Genomic DNA, 13,192 nt, shown 5'->3' with positions numbered 1-13,192 from the left:
GCAAAATAGATCAAGAAAGGAGTTCCCGTTGCTTCCTTATATGGGTACCCTGGTGACAAAGCACTGAGAAGCCTGACTGCCACATGCCCCACTAGGAAGGGAATTTTTTAGCACACTTCTATGCAGATAGGTGCAGGCAGCCCTGGTTTTTCTCCCCTCACAACATGTCTTGGAGATGCAGTAATTTCATACCAACACTGTGTAAGCACAGTGCACGGTGCTGTGCTTAAAGCCAGGCCACAGAGACAAATACATGAGACTCCTTTCTTATGATGTCAGAGTACAAGGAAAACCAGTTCCTTCCTGCTTACCAGAGGGAGTAAGAAGGTGCATGGCAAGAAACAGCCACAGCACAACAGTCCAGATGGGAGAAACTGTGTTTGAAAACTCATAAAGGGGGTGCTATTAACACACAGTGCTGCACAAGTCTGAACTCCAGGAGAAGGAAAAATTCAAAACAAAACACTGTCTGTCCTCTTTGCTTACAGAAACTTTCCTTAATAGGCCCTGCAATTCAGTCCCTGTGAAATGCTAATGCTCCTGGCATTAACATTTAGTCATTAACACTCATGAGATAAGTTTCCTAGCTAGAAAAAGGTAGTGTCTCTGAAACTGAGTCTCCTGAAGTAACAGTGATGCAGTTAAATGTGCTTCCTTCTTTCTGCAACAGCTTAGTTAATAATGAGGAAAGAGGCTAACTTTAGTAATTAAAACTTACTGAATACATGTATGTATTTTAAACTGGTTATGTTAGTTTTTAACAGAAAAAGCAAAATATGAGGACTAGATACTGAAAGGTTTCCAAATTTCTGAAGCAGTTGCTTACTTTGAAAAATAAAGAAGCAACATATTGTGCTATAAATCAACAAAACAGAACAAAAAGATCACAATTGTCCAGGCTTCTGGACAAGAATTCCATCCCAATTAATGGGTTGAGCCTCTCCAAACAGAAGCACACTGATACAGGCTGAAACTACAAAACAGGGTTTATTTCCTTAGCTAGATAAAATTACTTGAAATTAGAGATTTTTTGCTACTATTATAGAACAGACAAAGCCAGCACCCCATCTCCCAAATTAAATTTGGGCTACATCTACCATAGCCAAATAGATTCAAGAAATTTCAACCATTTGAGAGATTACCTGCATCCAAAATGCCTTGTGCTAGGATCGCTCCAAACTTTGCCATAACATCATCATGCTTATCATTGATCACTTTGGAATAGAGCTGTCTGAACTGGCTGACCTGGAATAAAAAAAACAACAAACACAAACATAGAAAGAAAATAGTGAGAGAGAAAGATATAAAACTCACTGCACAAGTCAAATATTCTGTCTTGACTGGAAGCATCCTGGATTTCTGTTCCTATGATGACTTTTTTTTTTAATGGCTTTAGCTACTGGTGTTACAAGCCATCCACTAAAAATTAATTAGAAGGGAAAACAGCAGCTATTTCCATTTTTCAGTCTAAATAAGTGCTAATATTAATACATATTTTGTGCTAATACTAGACCTCTGGTCACCAATTCCCCTTTGCACAGAGAAGGTTTTAGTTAGTAGTCCCTGTTCCCAAAAGGAGGCAAATTACATTTTCTTGCATTTCTTAAAGCTCAATAAAAGGTACAGCACACATTTTCAGAGCAACCACACAGACTTGTGTGGCAGGGAAATACTGCACACACAAAGCAGGGTTTATTCTGGATATACTGACAAAACCTTGCTCTTGCTTTACTCCGTTTATGCTTTTTCATGCTCTCCCAATTTTTATTATAAAAGCTTACACTGAGGTTTACATATTTAATATAAATAGTTTGTTTCTTACGCCTGACCTTATGTACACTGGAAAAAATACCTTAGTTTGCATTTGCACCCTGGAACAGGGCCTTGTGCAGTAGCAAGGGCAACCACATGCAGACTGGTGAACCAAAGCCTTTAGATATTATTAAGTTCAGGGACACAGAAGATACACATAAAACTATTCCTTTGGTTGAGCTGAGTAGTAGGATTCCAGTGCCTCTGTTTGGAGCACATCATTCCCCTGACTCTGGGCTCACCTTCTGTGTTTGGAGTATTTGTAAAAATAGATGGATGCTACAAAACTCGTTTGGTTAACTGTAATGTGCAATTTATACTACAATCAAATCTTCAGAGAATGAAATCCTGGGTGAAGTGAGAAGAAATTCAGTAGGACTGCTAGTGTTCATGCTGGCACCTGAAGTCTGATGGAGCAGCACCTCAGAACAGAGGGCACTTGGAAAACCTCACTTGGAAAAGACGAGGCAGGGCAGGTGGGGGAAGTTTCCCACCTTCCCTGGTTGTGGTGTGCTGCCCTTTGAGCACCCTTTCCCTAATATGCCTTCCACAGGCCCTTCCCACGTGTACACTAGTACAGAGAATATGAACAAAACACCTGAGCCCACCGAGAACCCACCAGCTATGGCATCAGGACACCATGGGAGCTAATGGGAACACCAAGAACTGCAAGGGATCAAGGGACAGAAGCTTGGCTGCTGAACCTTAGTGGAACAATTGGCACCTCTCCAGGCAGTATGGGATGGTTGCAGCAGAGAATCAGCTGAGAGCAGGTGTTCAATGAACAAGCATCAAACAGCTACAAAAAGAAAGTCCTTATACTCTCTACTTACAAAAATATAAAACATGTAGTAGAGCATTCTGCTTTCAGATAAATTCTGCACACCTGTGAATCACAAGCCATGGACCTCTACCATTTCTCAAAAAAGAACTGTGTGTGACCTTTCCAAAATTTTATTTACACATCAGAAGGAGCAAAGTTCTTCTATGAAGGCATGGGAAACTACCTTGCCTGGCCTTGGGGACCAGACAAACTCAAATTGAAGGACTGCCTCAACACTAAAATGCATGGTAGTCTTGCATGCTTATGCACTGTTCCTATAAGGCAAATGCTTCACAGGAATGCAGTTTTTTAGCGCAGGTCCCAGCTGAAAACCTTCTTTGCTGCTGGAGAAAGCCTGCTTTGGAAGCTCTAGCTGTAGCAGTTCACAAAGGCATTGTCCTTACATGAAGCCACTGCTCCATCTCTTCGAGAAAAAGCAGTAGACAAAGGTTGTTTTTGCTTATTGGGGCATTGACTTCCTACAGAATGTAGCAAAACGTCAAGAGACAGTAATTTCTTAAGCTGTTGAAGCAAAATCTGCCAGAGATTGTCTAGCAGAGCCCTTCATTATGCTACAAGTTTTCCTTCAAACTGCAGCAAAGAAGTGCATCCCATACCACTGGATAAGTTTAGTTCATATGTTATGAAATCCACATGCTCTGTTCTCCCCCTTGAAATCTTCAAAGCACTTTAAAAATGTTACAGCATTTGGAAAAGCTATCAAGAAAGTTATTTGGGCAACTTCCAGAAGGAATACTAAAATGCAGATAGTGACTCATTGAATCTTTACTAAAAATACAAATGTACCATTCTGGTAATTAGTGCTGACCAAAATGACATGCCAGTGATTTCAAACTGCAAATGCAGGCTCTTAAGAACAAGAGTATTTAGGAATCTGTTGTTAATAAAACAGGTTTTAAACTGTTTAGATATTCTATCTTCTTCAAAAGCTCGTGTTATTCTGCATAAACTTGCTCTCTTTAAAGGGCACACAGTATGCAGAGGCCTCTTAACCTTAAGTATCAGGTTAAATGAATGAATGTGAAGGTGCTACCAGAACATGGCAAAAATTATTCCTGCATCCTAACAAGACCTAGCATTCCAGCTAAATGGGAAAAAGACAGCAATCTGGTCCTGATTTCTTCACATCTTAAAGATAATAGGCCAAGGTGATTGAAGGAGGATGGAGGAAAAGGCTTGACCTTGCTTATCTTCTCATTTTGCCAAGATGACTATACTAACACAAAACCAGGAATAAGTTAATTCATTTCAATATGCTGGACATGCAGTTTGTCTCAAAAATTGCTGTCTTAATTGCTCTGCAGGTCACAAATGCACAATGAAGTTGTCACTGATTTCTGTTTCAATGATCTCATCACATCTATAATTAAGGATTCCATTTCACAAAATAAACTTGTTATTGTTCCATATCCTGCACTTATACAGCTCTTAAATGTACTAGCAGAGGTCAGGAAAAATCATGCTGGCTGTACATGGAGGAACTGTGTTTCAACTTCAAAGAGGCCAAATCAGCTTTAAACAAGATTTGCTACCCATTTTTGGCACTTCAGCAAGTTGCAAGTTGAAGGGACCTCCATATAATGACAATTCTTTAAACTCTGTATTTAAACTCTTTAAATTAATCTTTTAAAATAAATAGTGAACACAACAAAGAGGAATATAAATACAAAGCAAAAAGGAGAGCAAAGGCTTACATCTACAATCTCTTACAACAAAAATGGATCCTTTTAAACCAAAACACTGCAATTCTTAAATCTCTGATTATTGCTGACATTTCAGCATTGCAAAGCTCAGCTCTCAAAGCTCTGATGTTAGCTCTGAAAAATCTAAACCTATTCAAGGAAGATTGTTTGCTGTCATCTTTTTCACAAATTACCATCAGATCATTTAAAATCCTTCTAGCCCAAAGGTCACAAACAAGAAGTTTACCAAAAAAAGTAAAATAATCCCAGAACAGAAAAAAATTAAAAGTAGTGACAGGAAGCTGGTCAGACTATACATCACAATCTTCATTAAAATACCTCTCACATGCTTCACATGTGAATCACTTCACATCATGAAGTACTTGGCAGCAGTGATCACAGAATTATTCTGCTTGGAAAAGATCTTTATGATAACAGAAGCCAACTTTAACAACCCTAACACTTAACAAGTCTGGTGCTTTGAACACCTCCAGGGATGATGATTCTATCACCATTCAACCACGATGATACAGTAACACTGAGCTTCTCTGTAAGACCATCAAGGCCACATGTGCAGCTTGTGGGATATTAAATCCATCACACTCCTCTTTACCAGTTGTTTATCCAGCAGTGTAAGTACTCACATATATCAAGTTAGACATTTGGGCACAAAGTGCCCCAGAGTGCCACTCAGGAATCTGATCAAATCAAAATATGTCACTGCAGTCCAAAACCAGCTTGTTCTCTGAACTCCACCTTTTCATATCAGAGGAAAATAATTCAGACTGGCAGAGAGCTCCAGAAACTTTCCCATGCATAATAAATAACTTAATTGGCAGCAAATTACTAAAAATATTCCTTTTACTTTTGAGCAAGATACTATGGTAACTTATTTTTGGGATGTTCAAAATCAGTAAAACATTCTGTTTAATTTCTAAACTAGCAGCGTATTTCAGGGATTGTCTGTTATCTGTAGGTTTTTGTGGGTTAGTTTGTTTGTTTGTCTTCCAATCTCTGCAGTGCTTCTGAGACTGAGTAATGAATCAGCTTCTGTATCTACAGTATGTAACACCACACAAAGTTTGGCTCAGCCAAGGCTCTGGCATTAAGCTTTTTCAGCTCCTCTTCCCATTTTTAAACAAGCCACTGAACCCCAGACTATATATCTCATTCTGTATTTTCTGGCCAACTATTTTAATCACCCATTTAACAAGCTTAGGTATTACATTTATCTCTAAATTCAAGGCTACCAGGCTTTAGGGAGAGATCTGACTTACTGCACACCTCAATCTGTGTTTTTGCTAGCTCTTTTTCTGTCTGCACTTTAGGATACACAGACTCCTTCATCTATCATCTCAAAAAGACTGAAATTCCAACAGACATACTCAGCAAGTAATCCTCAACAGTCTCAGACATTTGACTGATCCAGAGCAGTCTGCAATTCCCATTCCAAGAGGACCAAGTGCATTGCAAGCTAAAATTAAGTTGTTACTATTATTACAATGCTATTTCATAGCAGAAAGTATTACCCTTATTTCTTTCAGGTGGAAAACTGAGGAACAGGAGAGCTATACAATTTGCCCAACTTTAGAGGACTGCAGAATGATTAAACCTGCTCTCCTGTATTGAGGGCTGGCATACCAAGCACCTGACCAAGAAGAAATAAAAAAACATCAGGCAATTTATTTCCATAAAAAGGTGATTCCATTTCATGTTACAGAGACATATCCTGGAGGGTGAGGGCATCCAACAAAACACCAGTGTTCTCCAGTTGAACTACAATTCTGAGAACAAACAGCAAGCTCAAATATGATTTTTTTAGTAATTCAAAGGAACAAGCTGTCTGCCAGAAAATCTTCATGTTCTGTGACTTGGAGATACTCAAACACCTGTATTTGTAGATTTCCTTCACTGATTTTCCCAAGTAAAAGTTTCCACTGGACAAGGAGGTTTTGTTTGTTTTTTTTCTTTCTTCCCAACCAGATGAAGTTAAAAAGTGGCTTTTTCAACAACAGTTAAACTTCTAAAATGAAATCAACAAAAGCAAACTATATATGACAGATGAGTTGGAAAGTAAGAGCTACTTCTGTGCCTCAGCACTCACCAGAGCAGATGAAATGTGGAAAGAACTTCAGAGCTTCTACTAATGTGGACTTTTAGTCTGTACAAATGTTTGCATATCATCATCTGTCATATATTCACATGGCAATCTATTTTTAAAAGCTAAACACAGCATATGCAATCCTTTTTGCCTTCTGAGCAGAAAAATTCCATTAAAAAAGGTATTTGCTATAAAGCCACTAAGCCAGGTCTGAGCAGAAAACACATGCTACAAAAGAAACACAGTTACAGCAGGACTTCCCTGCAGGGAGGATACATCCAAAATTAATTTCACTATAGTCAAAACCAACTTCTTTAGTAAATTAACAGTGTTCACATAAATCATGAGCAAACAGTAGGCCTCAGTGCATGTTAGTGGAAGACACTCACTTTCATATCATTGCAAGATGCTTTTCAGACCTTTTAGGAATGAACATTTATTCTTCTAATTCCTAGAGTCATGATGCTGTCATCTGCCAGGCACATTTTGATCAGCATGGATTGCTCCCCTATCTGCAAGTGCATGCTCTGATACACACAGGAGCTCCTGCTCTGCATCCAGCTCTGGCTCCTCACAAGGCACATACACTCTGGTACGCTCTGGTCAATGCTTCCTGCAGTGCCAAGCACTACAGATTTGGCATCCAAGGTCATTTTTCTATCTAACAAGCTGGTATGTAAAGTATGCCAAATTACCTTTGGGCAGGTAATCTCAGTCTGCTGGATCATGATAAGGGCAGATGCAATCAGAGCTCCTTGACGCACATAGTTCACAGGATCATTTGTCATTGGTTCAAGCAAATTAATTGCTTCCTAAAGAAAAAAAAAAAAGGACGACGTTAATGCTATTACTTGTAGTATGCCAGGATTCAGTACTCTAACAGAGCATTATCAGATTGATTCTATCAGATATAATTTTTATTATATTTTGCCTGTAAATGAAGCAGAAATCTGTATTTCTGTGGATTTTAATCTAAAATTCAGGAAAAAAAAACAACACAAAAGCCTGATAGCGGGTGGAACAAGATTTTTCTGCATCAACAAGCCGACAGATAAATGACAGTTGTCTAAGCAACAGATGCATTCATCACATACAACTACTGATATGCCCTAAATAGTACACATAAATTATTTGTACCCTTTCTTTGGCATTCCTCCCAACAAAATACATCAGCATTACCTTCTTTTTCTGTGTAAGGAACTAACGAACCAGAGATACCATATAAAATGTTGAAGGTTACAAAGTGAGATGGTAAAACAACCCAGGTCCCAAAACTCCTGGCCTTACACTTTATTGTTAGAACCTGTAACATTTAGCATCACATTAAAGCATTAACTTCAAACCTGCTTCAACTGAGGCTGCCTCTGAACACCCACACAGTAAATCTACATTTTAAAACCATTTCAAAACACTCTCTTTCTTCCAATTTAGTAACTTCTCAGCTACATGCAACAGGAACATGATCTACAATGAACTATCAATAAGCATTGCTCTCAATGCAGTCACCAATTATGAAAACCTACTAGAAAATCTGTTCTAATAAATGCTGCTTGGATGTACCAATGACCTGCACAGGCAATTTGCAGGCATCTCAGACTAACATTTTTCCAACTCCATTTAAGGTCTGACACTTTGCAAACCATGACTTAAATATACACAGAATAATTAGACACAAATTGTTTCTAAACATGTGAGGTCTTCAGCACACATTACACAGGACAACTGAGCTCATCTAAACTCACTGCTACAAACAAGGAGATCCCTCTCCTTCCTCAGTTTCCCTTCAGCTATCCTGTCTTCTCTTCCCCTGTGCTAGCTGCAGCTTTTGTCTCACCTCTATGTGAGCTTTTCCAGCTTGACAATTCAACAGAGAACGTTCCCCTTTTTTGTTATTATTGTTGTTATTTGTGCCAGTTTTCTGTGTGTTTGAATTAGCTCACTAGGGAGGGAGCTGGACATGAGATACAGCAAAAGGTGGCAGGAGAGACCAAGACTACTCACTACAAGAGAAGCAAGCTTTTAGTGATCTCAGCCAGCCTTCAGCAACCAGATCTAAGCAGAAAAAACCTAAGATACCAGTTTATACATCCAGGTTAATTTTGTCTGTGACAACACAGGGACTTTCTAAAAGCACTCTGAAATGGCATGCGAAGAAAGCTGTTAGATTCTTTTTGGAACAGGAGAGATAACAGTTAAGACATCCACCCCAAGAAACTCAAAGAGCTCTTTTAATCTATTATGTGATTCTCTGATTACAAAGTCAGAATCACTTGACAATCTCTTGTACAGACCTCTCTCCTGCACACAGTTAAACAGAGGACATGAGCAAATGCAGATGAGTATGAGTGTCTCTACACAGACTACTCTTGGTGCTACTTCTGCCAGGGCGAGGCTTTAAAAAAACAAAAAATTGATTTTATGCAAAATGCTATTTCTAAGAACCACTTTTAGAATAATATGCCTTTGTTCAGATGCCTTTTGCCAGCTGAGCTATCTTGGAGACTACGCTTCTCCACCTGAAGATGACTCATTCATTCTCTGGCATGCATTTAATACCATCCGCTATGACAAAAAGCTGAACTTTCTGATCTCCAAAGTTGAATATATCTTGGCTTCAAAACCTACTAATATAAGATCTGGAAGATATGTCTGCATGTAATCAGATGTTTTAGGTCTTTGTCACACAATGTATCTAGAAAGAAAACAGACTTCTTTGTGTGACTAAAAGCATTTCCACTGGAATCAACTTGTCAGATACAGCAGGTTAGAAATAATTAGCTCCTTAATTCCATCTTCCACTTGAGAATAAAGCAACCTGGATAAAAATAGGATTTTCAGTTTGCTTTCAAGTCTGCATGCTTTAGATACTAAAGAAGCAGGCAGCATGTGTCAGCATTCTGTGCGTTTCACGACACAAGCGATGTGCTGGGGAACACTCGCAAGCTACATACCAATTTTTTAATACTAGTTGAAGAAAGAATGATACTGGTAAGTGTGAGATTTATTAAACACTTGGAAACATGAAGTATTACTTCCACATGGACAGTCTGTTCACATGTTTTGATACTGTGGTTCACTACCAGTACAGATTATATACACATAGGTGGAGTAGAGGAAGTTTATCCCCAAATTTACTTGCTGTTTGTCCCAATGAGCACTCATTTTCCACAGCAGAAGTGGAAATCCTTTTCCTGTAAAAGGTTCCTGCAATATATCTGTGAGAATTATCCTTCACTGACATTTACAACAAAAGAATAAAATTTACTAGCTGTGAATTACACACCTGAAACAGTAAACTTCATTAAATTTCACTGCACATGACTTTACTATGCAGATCTTCCCTGAATTGCGTATCACAGAAAAGCAGGAGCTAGAAGTTATGCAAAACACATGCTGTTTTCCTGTCACTGGCACCTCCTTGCTCCCCCAAAGCAATCTGCATAAGAACAACTCCAAGGGCAAAGGAGTACTGATTTTGAAGTTATGAATATACATTTAAAATTCAATGGCAACTTGACAGTAAGATCACTCTATAAACAGTTTTGAAGACACAATTCCAAAAATGTGGCAATAAATAATATATAAATATATTTTTCTACTTCTCTATTCTGTACAAGCAGAAAAAGAATCTCCATTCCAAGGACAGTTAAAGAATTTAAAGAAGTACTACTGTACTCCAGCTGGTCAGCAGTGAACATGTATGAAAAATCTTGTGTGTGTGTGTGTGTGTCTCTGTGTGACATTTCCCTAAAAATGTCTGTGTGACAGGAGACAGCAGAAACAGTCTTGGTAACAGATGCTTCTGGTCCTCACCTTGTTTCCAGTGCCTGCACAACAGATACCCAAAGCCATGGCAGCCCCGTAACGCACATGGGGATTGTAGCTCTCTGAAAGCAGAGAAACCACACTTGGACACTGCTCAGGAGTCCTAAAGAAAGAAAAGAAGAAAGAAAGAATATTGTTTATTATTATTTTTATTCAAAACATGGAGGCTTCACTCTGTTCAAAATGGAAATTTTAAAATTGTCCTTTCACACTGTACATTTTGCATATCTCAAAACATAACCAGAAGGGTGCAACAAATGGATCAAGAGAACAGGGAACTGCACAAATGAATAAAGTTCCCTAGATATCAGGTCCCACTACTAAGATCTTCCTTTTCAGTGTGTATATTTTCTGCCTTTAAAAGATTATACAGCAGAATGACACATCTATTGAGACTGAAGTCCTTATCTCTAGAAATCACACTGCTGTGACAGGCTTTCTATGAGTGGAGGTTCTCTCCATGAGACACACAGTAGTAAATCTCTCACCAGAAGATGCAAACCCCAGCTCCACAGTATTCAATCAGCCTTCAAGGTTGGTGGGTCCCAAACTCCTCTTTGCAATCACTGCTTCTGCTGACTTCTCCTTACCCCCCACCCATCACTGTAAATCAAACCATGTGAGGAACTGCTGATAGGACACAACCTTCCTTGCTGTTGCCTCCTTACAACAGGATGCTGTGATGTTGCTGCCTTTTAAGAGCTCTGAAATGGGAGTATATGCTCCATGCATTGACACCTGGCAGCCAGTGTCCTCTTGGTCATTACAGCAACTTCCAGCCCAGTGCTGGGGGTGTGTGAATTGGAAACCTGTAATTTCCTACAGTAAGAAGTACACATTGCTAAAACAAACTGTCTTGTGACTACAGAGCATTTCTGAAGAAGGCAGAATTCACAGGCGTGGATAAATTCATTTCCCACTCAATTTTTATCACTCCATTAATTTTGATGCCACACAAACGACTTCATAGTATCATACACTGCCAAATTCAGCATTTCTCATGCCACAAAGGCGAAACTGTCTTTAAAATAAGCATCTCTGCATCAGACAAGTCTTCATTCTGAACTGTATTACAGACATCACAAGTTCTTTGACCACAGCTGATCTGTTACATTTAACAAATCTCCTAACACTGTGAACACTACAGCAAGGCAGGAATGAGGTTGGCAGGTACACACTCATGGAAAAGAAAGCTGAGAAACTCTTAATTGCAATTGATTTAATTACATCTGGTTTTGAAAAGCACATCATCTGGATAGTCACTCTGTGTCACTGTGTCTTGCAGCATGGACTAGTTTTTTAATTGTCTTCAAAACTTGCCTTCCCATGTAACAGGACTAGGAGGCAAAACCACAAGTAGAATGAAGTGGAAGAGTTTTGTAAAAACCCTTATCAGAGGAAGTTTGCTTGCTTTACTGCTGAGGTGCTTTACCAAGTCCCAGATACTGTTGCCAAAGGTTTGTCTGTATAAACCCAAACCCACCCTTAGTAAAAATTAGCAAATGCAAAAAAAAATCTGTCAGGTGATCAAAAGAAAAATTAGAAAGAACTTGTACACTGTTACAGGCTGCGATCAGGTTCCCATGGCATTACTTTCAACTGGTAATCCAGATGGAAAATATTTTTAAAACATGACCACATTCTCCTCCATCTGGCCCAAGCCTTTCACCCTTCACTTAGAGCACAACCACACGAGCTGCTGACTTGACACTCAGCACACTGGAGGGGCAGTCCTGCTGCTGATGGAGGAAGTTTCCACTTTACTGGTACCAAGCCCCATGAAGGTTTCCCGAACCAAGCCCATCCCCTCTGGCTCCCTGCTGGAGACCTCCACCACTCTGCTGTACTGAGGCCTCAATCAGTGTGGTCATTGAGTAGAAACCTCTGGTGGGAGATGGAGAGAGGTAACAGAGTGAGAAAATTTAAAAACAGTACTAAAAAGGCAAATGGTTTATTCAAAGGCACACTCAGCAACAGAGTGCTCTTCATCAATCCTAATACAGACATCTGTCATTACTGCAAACGGAACAGAGAGGATAACATCATATGAAATACTAGGATAGTGGGCAGAAGTTTCATATCCAGACACAAATTTCCACCCCCCTCTTAAAGGTCATAGTAGCAATTCTAAATCTGGAGTATATTTAACATACTTTGAGGACAGAAGCAATGTAACATAGTCCTCTAGTCTGACCTTCCCATAACATAGTCCAGTAATTTCATCTAAAAATTCCTACATTAAGGCCTAAGGCATGTCTCTAAATTGGGCTATGTATCAGAAAGATAGGCAATGTTTATTTTTAAAAACCAAATTATCCTTAATGCACTAGTTCCTTCCTTTTTTCCTAACACTGGTTTTGCTCAAGCAGCTTGCTTTTGCAATTACATTTTACTACAACAGCAAAACCACGACAAAAGAACAGCCTGATTATTTCCTTCATTTTCATCTGAAAGTTGCTCAAATGCTCCTACATAAGCCACCAAAACAAAGCCATCAGTGAACCTAGATTTAAAAAAGAACAAAATCACAACTTGTTTCAACTTTTGTTCTGTTACCAGGAAACAAAATTAATTAAGAAGCCAAAAAAGCTTATATTTCTTCCAAAGAACTTGAGCACAGTTTTCAGCTACAGTTTTCTTTCCACCCCACACCAGGGTATCACTGGTGTGATATATGGGCTGCAGATGAAGAGCTTCCTCTGAGATCCAGTTTGCTTTTTTCCAGAAGTCATAAGCAAAGTCATAAATTGAAAAGATGCACCAAGAGAGTAATGAGAGAATCTCAGCAAAACATAATAGTTATCATTTTATTCACTTTACTCACCCCAACCAGTTGCTCTCAAAACCTCCACAAGAAACAAACACCCTATGCCACTAAGGATTTTGAATCCAACATGAACAAAACCAATCAGATCAGCGTATTCTGCT

General features: G+C 39.0%; 1 protein-coding gene across 1 annotated transcript in view; it reads right to left on the bottom strand.

Annotated features, from left to right (window-relative positions):
* Positions 1-13,192, bottom strand: part of PSMD1 (proteasome 26S subunit, non-ATPase 1) — a 61,095-nt gene that overhangs the window by 12,442 nt on the left and 35,461 nt on the right. The window contains exons 17-19 of the mRNA XM_030455834.1: positions 10,253-10,367; positions 7,135-7,251; positions 1,143-1,245 (exon numbers count right to left, since the gene is read on the bottom strand). Coding sequence (XP_030311694.1) covers positions 1,143-1,245; positions 7,135-7,251; positions 10,253-10,367 — 335 coding nt within the window. The remainder of the gene's footprint in view (positions 1-1,142; positions 1,246-7,134; positions 7,252-10,252; positions 10,368-13,192) is intronic.

This window comes from Calypte anna, chromosome 9 (genome assembly GCF_003957555.1).
Source record: "Calypte anna isolate BGI_N300 chromosome 9, bCalAnn1_v1.p, whole genome shotgun sequence".
NCBI classification, from domain to species: Eukaryota; Metazoa; Chordata; class Aves; order Apodiformes; family Trochilidae; genus Calypte; species Calypte anna.
This window is presented reverse-complemented; position numbering and strand designations above follow the sequence as displayed.